This window comes from Curcuma longa, chromosome 15 (genome assembly GCF_044706935.1).
Source record: "Curcuma longa cultivar G26 ecotype Majalengka, Jawa Barat chromosome 15, ITB_CL_G26_1.1, whole genome shotgun sequence".
Classification (NCBI taxonomy): Eukaryota; Viridiplantae; Streptophyta; class Magnoliopsida; order Zingiberales; family Zingiberaceae; genus Curcuma; species Curcuma longa.
In genome coordinates this window covers 8,642,313-8,650,843 of record NC_133875.1, presented here as the reverse complement: position 1 = coordinate 8,650,843, position 8,531 = coordinate 8,642,313, and the positions used below count along the sequence as shown (strand labels likewise).

At 35.6% G+C, this 8,531-nt stretch overlaps 1 protein-coding gene across 1 annotated transcript; it reads right to left on the bottom strand.

Annotated features, from left to right (window-relative positions):
- Nucleotides 1-3,433: 3,433 nt before the first annotated feature.
- Nucleotides 3,434-5,523, bottom strand: LOC141846714 (protein SULFUR DEFICIENCY-INDUCED 1-like). The gene is made up of 4 exons (XM_074734752.1): nucleotides 5,329-5,523; nucleotides 4,336-4,548; nucleotides 4,119-4,274; nucleotides 3,434-4,014 (listed from the first exon to the last, which is right to left on the bottom strand). Exons 1-4 carry the CDS (start codon nucleotides 5,512-5,514, stop codon nucleotides 3,595-3,597), a joined length of 975 nt encoding a protein of 324 aa, XP_074590853.1. The 5' UTR covers nucleotides 5,515-5,523; the 3' UTR covers nucleotides 3,434-3,594.
- Between the last annotated feature and the right edge of the window lie 3,008 nt (nucleotides 5,524-8,531).

Genomic DNA, 8,531 nt, shown 5'->3' with positions numbered 1-8,531 from the left:
GACACCTCAGCTTCCAAGCACCCAGAGTGGTTTTAGGCTCTCCGATCTGTATAAGGCGTTGCGGAGTCAAGGTTCATCCAGAACCACCACGTCAATATGGAGGCGCCCGAAAAGAGATGCAGATGCTCGAAAATGCTGAGTCAACAACGTCGATAGTGGAGCAATGAATAGCATCCTAGATACCCTAATAAAAGAGCCTCGAGGGAGAGCCCTTGAAGCATTATTCTACAGACAAGCGACGACCGTCTGCACGCAAAGCATCAACCAAGAATGTCGTCGTAACGCCAAAGAGTTGCACCATAATTCGAGATCATCACTTGTTGGTAATTTAAATTTGTGCATAATTTTATTAGGTCGGTATAGTTGTTACTAGTCTTATACTTTTGTAATCGCTAACTCCTTTTCGTAAAAGGGGAGTTACATAGTTGATTGCTCATTGGAAACGATCCTTTGATCGTGGGTCTTGGAGTAATAGCCTATGGTTGTGAACCAAGTAAATCGCTGTGTCTGTTTTCCTTTTCTGCTGCACTCTTTGTTTCTTTTATCACAAGGATTTATGAGTTTTATTCGAATCGTGAAAATGCAACAAAAGCGCTATTCACCCCCTCTAGCATTCTCAATGATTTTACACACTTCTCATGGTAAAATGTGCAATATCATCATTGATGGAGGAAGTTGTGAAAATATTGTGCCTACTACAATGGTGGAGAAGCTGAAATTAAAGGCCGAAGATCATCCTCAACCTTACAAGCTATCATGGCTTCGAAAAGGTAATGAGTTGAATGTAACTCAAAGATGTCTTGTTTAATTTTCTATTGGCAATAAGTATAAGATGAAGTTTGGTGCAATGTTATTCCTATGAATGCTTGTCATTTTCTTCTTGGTAGACCTTGACAATTTGATAGGAAAACTCATTATGACTGCTTCAAGAATACTTATACTTTTATTAAAGATGGTGAGAAGATTATGTTAGGGCCAAATACGGTGGAAAATATTCTTAACTCTCAAAAGGGGATGGAAATACTTTATTTTCCAATTCTCAAGTGGAAAAGGCAATTTGTGAATCTGTTGAAGCATTTGTGTTGATAGTTTTGGAAGAGAATAAAGAAGGTCATGTTATCCCTTCACAATTTCAACCTCTTCTCCAAGAATTTCAAGATGTGATGCCTAAAAAAATTCCTCAGAGACTCCCTCCAATGTGAAATATTCAACATTGCATTGATTTAATCCCCGATGCTTCAATTCCAAATAAGGCAGCCTATAGAATGAGTCCTAAGGTGCATAAAGAGTTGCAAAGGCAAACTAAGGTGCATAAAGAGTTGCTAAGGCAAATTGGACTTCTTCCACTTACAAATATTCGATCAATCTTAACCTACTTGATATCTTACTTGACCATCAAATATATTTATCAAATATCAAAATCCAACTCAAGCTTATCAATCTTGATCCGATCAACCAATAGTACATGTTTAGGGTTTCCTAATGGATTAACTTGTTTAAAATTACATGTGTATCAATAGTCTCATATTCCGTGGACTGTAGGACAGAAAAGGGGGCTTTCCCTCATGCCTTTATGCGCATGGAATATCTATCCAATAAGGTTCAAAGAACTAAGGAACTTCAACACTAAAATGTAGTAGCTTGAGCACCTCTTGATGATTTGATCCGTATATAAGCCTTGGACGTACTAACCCTAGGGGGTTAGAAATCCAAGCGCTAAGGTATTTGGGTAAATCTACAGCTAGTTCCTACTATTTTACTAATTCCGCAGAGCAGTGATTTCTGATAGAACAAAAATGACTGCTCAAATAGTTAATTGGGAATAGAATTTTGATGGGTATAGGTTTAGAAAGATCGTCACAGACGCGTTATTCACCCCCCTCTAGCGCGTCCCACGATCCTACAGGATGGGCATCACTTGGCAAATGATGATGTTAAAGAATGCTATGAAATAACTGATGGCTTGGAATAATAGCATGGTGAAATTGTGGAAAGAAACTAGCTCTTACTTGCACTATGTACCAAATATGGGATGCTCACAACAAACATGTCTTTGAAAGAGAGGTGACACATTGCATCACTGCAAAATCAAGATACAAGTTTACAAGATTTTATTTGTATCATATCCTGAAGTTCAACTATTATATGTACAATGAGTAATCGGTAAGCGAGGAAGCTGAAGAAAGGTCATCATACTTATAGCATATGTATATATTAAGGACAAAACTGAGACATTGTTACATTTAGTTTAGTGTACATGTTTTTTAATTAATGAAATTTAAGTTTATAGATAAAAAAATGGATAAAATTTAAAAGGATGCTCCTTTTTTACCGAATCATAAAAGGGCATCATATGTTGATTTTTTTATCAAAAGAGCGCTCCCACCCCCTATAAAGTAACATAATTATCCTCCAGTACTATTCTCATTATTATCTTATCTATATTTTTTGTTTAAATCCTGAACTAATCAGACATGTTATACAACTACGAAATCGTAACTGTTATACAGTTGTAGCAGCTATGAAATCATATTTATTATAACATAGAAATTTTTTTAAAGATAAATTATTTGGAGCCTCTGAAAAGACTTTAAATGATATTTTTTGGATCTGAAACTAAGATGTTATGGATTCTACCCAGTAATCAGTTATAGATTTTTAATCAAATTTTGATTTGATATATTTAGGGTTCAACATTCACATTGTAGTAGATATGAAACCATAACTGCTACACTTGCATGTAGCTCAATTGTAGTAACTATGAAACTATAGTTGCTATACAATTATAACAACTACAAAATCATAGTTGTTATAATATAAATATTAAATCCTAAACTTTGAAAAATCATAACTTTTGACTTGAATTGAACCACGAGACACACGATATATCAAAAAGCTCGTTCAAAGATCTACAACTGATTATACGGTGGAACTCATAGCGGCTTGATTTCAAACTCAAAAAATATCATTTAAATCTTTTTCAAAGGCTCTGAATAATTTTAATCTTAAAATAAAATTTTCATATTGTAGTATATAGCTACGAAATCATAACTGCTACACCTATGTAGCAGGTATGGTTTCATAACTGCTATAATACTCTCGATTTAGACAAGAGACAAGATAATAATGAGAACAATATTGGAGGATAATTATATCATTTTATAAAAGGATAGAGCACATTTTTTATTAAAAAATCAACATAAAATAACGATTCAGTAAAAAAGATACGCCTTTTTGACTTTTGTCAAAAAAAAAAAAAATCAACATGCTTGACATTTGTTTTTTTTTCTGATAATTTTCATATCTTCATTGTGCTTGTTCTAGAAAAAAAATACATTTCATTTAAAATAACAAAACAAGTCTGAATGCTAACAATTTATCCCTAGATAATTTGGTAAACATTCTTTCTAAAGCAATGCTTGGAAGTCACAATCACAAAGCAACTTAGGGACTTGTCTCCCTTAACCCAACCAACACAATAAAATTGCCTTATTCTTCCTGTTTTCCCCCCAGTGGACTAGGATGTGGTTGTTCACATCTAGCTGGTATCGAACATATTCACAACATTATGTTCATTGTTTCTAAAGATCAAAATTAGCAGGCCATTTGATCCCTAAAGGTCGATATCTCCTCAAACACCGGCAATCTCTTGGACTTGAATGATCCCCAATCTACGATTTCCTCCTCATCGTCGTCGTCTTCCAATAGGTCCAAACTCTTTAACATTTCTTCCCCCAATATCTCCTTTATATCGGATACATTGATGGATTGATCAATGTCATCCAATAGCTTCTTCGCCCGTTGCAATGCCTTATTGTCAGTGCTATAAGCGTAACCTTGGTTCACAATGGCACTAATCACCATTCGTGCCTCATCGTACTTGCCTTGCTTCATGAGACACACACCAAGGTTGCAACCGTTGTTGGCATTGGGTTCGATCATTTGCGCCTTGTGGTAGACGGCCTCGGCAGCAATGTAATTATCTTGCTGCATGTATGCCCATCCAAGGTTACCCTACACAATGTATCAATAACAATTAGCCACTAGGATGATCAGAACATTTAATTTATCCAAGTAATAGCATTCTTGCACTTCAAATTCGATCAGACATTGCATACCAAAAGTCGAGCAGTCTCTTGCTTGATGGAGACTTGGAACTTTCTACCATGAGAACGTGCCGTTTTTGTGGTCTTCCCATTGAAGGCTTTCCCCACGTATATCATCCTTAGCTTCTTCTTCAGCATCACTATTTGCTCCTCCACTCTCCCACATTTCTGCGAATAAGATTCGTAAATATCGAACCAGCAATCAAATCGGATACTAGTTACTGAATACCTTGTACATATCGATGAGGAGGTTGTCGAGGGAATCTTGGGCCTGATCGGAGCATAGATGCCGAAAGGATTTGATGGCTTCTACAGCCTCCTCAGCACGGTCTTGCTGCTTCATCACGACGGCCATGTCTTTAAGTGCACTCTCCACTCTGTCCCTTTGATTGATGGCCTTCCAGAACCATAGGATTGAAGTGCTTAAGTCCTTCTCTACTAGCTGCCCGGCCGATCGATCGAAACCATTAAAAAAATTCAGCAACTAATTAGTTTTCTCTCAATCTGCTAAACTGCATATGCAAGAGCTTTTTGGCTAAATTAGTAGTGATCAAATGGAGTTCTCTTCGCCGTATAATTAAGCTAGAATACATACACTTTGACATAATTTGTTAGTGGAACAACTAATGTTGCTGGCTTTGATATTTTTGTTCAAAACATGACTCCTCTTTTTAAGGATCGATGCTTTATTTTGGTGATTAGGAAATAATATAACACGAACCGAGAGATGATTATAGACTAATACCCTAATTAAGAAAAGAGGCCTTCATGGGGAGTATCCTAAGACAGACCCTGAAAATTCATGCAACCAACACATTTAAAGGTGAATAAAGAATTGAATTGCAGTATGCCATTAACTTCCTAAATCTTCGTATAGAGCTTAGGTTGTGTCATTTTCACTTCTAACTTTTACTTGAAAATGAAACTTTCTAAAACTGAATCCAAAATCTTAAGCACATGAGCTTCTACTACTAATCGCTATTTTATCTGTGCTTTGGTTGCTTTAGGGTTCTAATCCTATATAACTTACCCTATTATCCATTTAGCCATTGTCTAACCCGCAATGATTATACGAAGGCATCCTTAAATTCTTTGGTTATAAAGAACGAAAAGATTGTACAAACTTTAAATTGTAAATGTTATTTGAAGAAGAAGAAGAAGAAGAAGATGATGATTTAAAATATTTAGAGCAAACAAAGAAGTAACTAGTTCTTGTAGGGACCTGGAAATGCTTTGCTCGAACGTAGGGACCGTCGCCGGAGGGGATCTTGTAGAAAGCGGCCTTCTCCTTGTCGCTTAGACCGCTGCCACACGCCGTCGCCTTCCATCTCGAATCGTCGGTACTAAAGAGTTCTCTATTCTCTGTTTGTGGTATTGGTGCGGGCGCCGAGCTGGGCTTTGAGACCATGGAGGAGATCTTGAGGTGCCTGCGGAGGATTCCAGTGGGCAGCAAGAGGGGCAGCGATGATTATAAAGACTATCGTATGCATGAACTATGACGGGATGTCGACCAGGTTCATGGAAGCCGCGGGACGGGAAAGAGTCCAGGGAATTCGGGATAGGGGCGGTTGCGGAACGGCCCAGCTAAGCCCCTCAGGGTCGGTACGCGTGTACTCCCGTTGAATCTCATCAGATAACTCCCGTTGAATCTCTGATAAATCTCTTCCCGATGAGATGAATCTCTGATATATCTCATCCCGTTGAATCTCATCAGATAATTCCCTTTGAATCTCTGGTAAATCTCATCCAATTGAATCTCATCAGATAATTATTGAAGAATAATAGGAAACTTAAATGAAAAAGGACGATTTTCTATAAGAATTTTACACGTAACTAGTTAGGGAGATTGAGTATGCACTTGTAGCTCATCTAACAACATTTTAGTTTTACTTTAATGAAAATTCACCTACTCGTGATAATCTCTATTTCTCATTTATTGATAAAGTGAAAATAGATATGCTGATGTAAATATAAGATCGATAGGCAAGGTAGAAGGAGAGTAAATAATCTTTTTTTTTTTTACTATTGTATTAGTAAGTGGTGAAAAAAATGGAAAGCAAAAAAACACAAATAAACAATGCAAATATCTAAAATTTCTATTTGATGATTTATGACTCCTCGATGAGTCACCTTTGGAAATCCATTATTTTTTCTCTTTCACGAAAATCTTTTGGATAGAAGAAACCTCATATAATCTTCTTTAGTAAAATGAAACTCAAGCACAAAGATAGTTATAAAATAGAATAAATTAAAGAATAAGATGACTGATACAAGGAGAGAAAGAGAGAATGAATACTTTTAGTGGCTTTTTCCCATATTTATAAGTCACTAAACAAGTCTTCTTTCATCCTGCATTCTATTCCCCAATACAAGTTCAATCGATTGTATGTTGCTTTCGTCGACTATTAACTAGCTTTCTTGGCCGCAATGGTAGTTTTAATTAATTAAATTTGCTATCAATTGATTGAACAACAAAACCTTCTTTACCAATACACTATTATAATCAAACAACGTCAGATGTCACTACAAAAATAACTTTAAAATGATGGATTTAACAACCGAATCTATTTCAGTCACTAATTTTGCACTTGATATTGTATTTCGGTAGCTATTTAGCGACCGAACTGGATTCAACCGCTATTTTAGCGATTGAATTAGATTCGGTTGCAAAATAAAGATCGACAAATAGTTCAGTCACTATTTTAGCAACTGAATCCATATTTGGTCGCTAAATTAGCGATCAAATCCAATTTAGCTACTAATTTAGCGATTGAACCTGAGTTTGATCACTATTTTTACGGTCGAACCCATATTTAACTAGCTTTCTTGGCCGCAATGGTAGTTTTAATTAATTAAATTTGCTATCAATTGATAACAACAAAACCTTCTTTACCAACACACTATTATAACCAAACAAGATCATATATCACTACGAAAATAATGTAAAAAATGGTGGATTTAACAACTGAATTTATTTCGATCACTAATTTTACGATTGATATTGTATTTCAGTCGCTATTTGGCAACCGAATTAGATTCAATCGCTATTTTAACGATTGAATTAGATTCGATCGCAAAATAACGACCGACAAATAGTTCAGTCGCTTTTTTAGCGACTGAATCCATATTTGGTTGCTAAATTAACAATCGAATCCAGTTTAGCTGCTAATTTAGCGACTGAACCTGAGTTTGATCATTATTTTGGTGGCTAAACCCGTATTCGATCGCTATTTTGGCAGTTAAACCCGTATTTGATCGCTATAGAGTCTGGATTTGAGTTGGAAGTTTAGTGATCGAACTTAGGCTCGGTTGCTAAAATAGCAACCGAACCAAGGTCCAATTACTAAATTAGTGATCGATAGGCAAGGTAAACTGATGTAAATACGGGTTTAGCTGATGTAAATATAAGATCGATAGGCAAGGTAGAAGGAGAGTAAATAATCTTTTTTTACTATTGTATTAGTAAGTGGTGAAAAAAATGGAAAGCAAAAAACACAAATAAACAATGCAAATATCTAAAATTTCTATTTGATGATTTATGACTCCTCGGTGAGTCACCTTTCGAAATCCATTATTTTTTCTCTTTCACGAAAATCTTTTGGATAGAAGAAACCTCATATAATCTTCTTTAGTAAAATGAAACTCAAGCACAAAGATAATTATAAAATAGAATAAATCAAAGAATAAGATGACTGATACAAGGAGAGAAAGAGAGAATGTTAGTGGCTTTTTCCCATATTTATAATTCACTAACCAAGTCTTCTTTCATCCTGCATTCTATTAATTCCCCAATACAAGTTCAATAGATTGTTTGTTGCTTTCGTCGACTATTAACCAGCTTTCTTGGCCGCAATGGTAGTTTTAATTAATTAAATTTGCTATCAATTGATTGAACAACAAAACCTTCTTTACCAACACACTATTATAACCAAACAACATCTGATATCACTACAAAAATAACCTAAAAAAATAATGTATTTAACAACCGAATTTGTTTTGGTCACTAATTTTACGATTGATATTGTATTTTCGGTGGCTATTTAGTGACTGAACTGGATTCAGTTGCTATTTTAGCGATTGAATTAGATTCGATCACAAAATAGCGACCGACAAATAGTTCAGTCGCTATTTTAGCGACCGAATCCATATTTGATCGCTAAATTAGCGACCAAATCCAATTCAGCTACTAACACCACACAAAAAACCATGAAATAGCGACGGAAATAGCGACGGAATATTTTATTCCGTCGCTAATGATATAATCTGCGACGGATAATTCATTCCGTCGCTAATTAGCGACGGAGAATTAAATTCCGTCACTAATTAGCGACGGAATTAAAATATCCGTCGCTAATTATAGCGACGAAATTAAATTCTCCGTCACTAATTAGCGATGGAATTAAATTCTGTCGTTAATTAGTGACG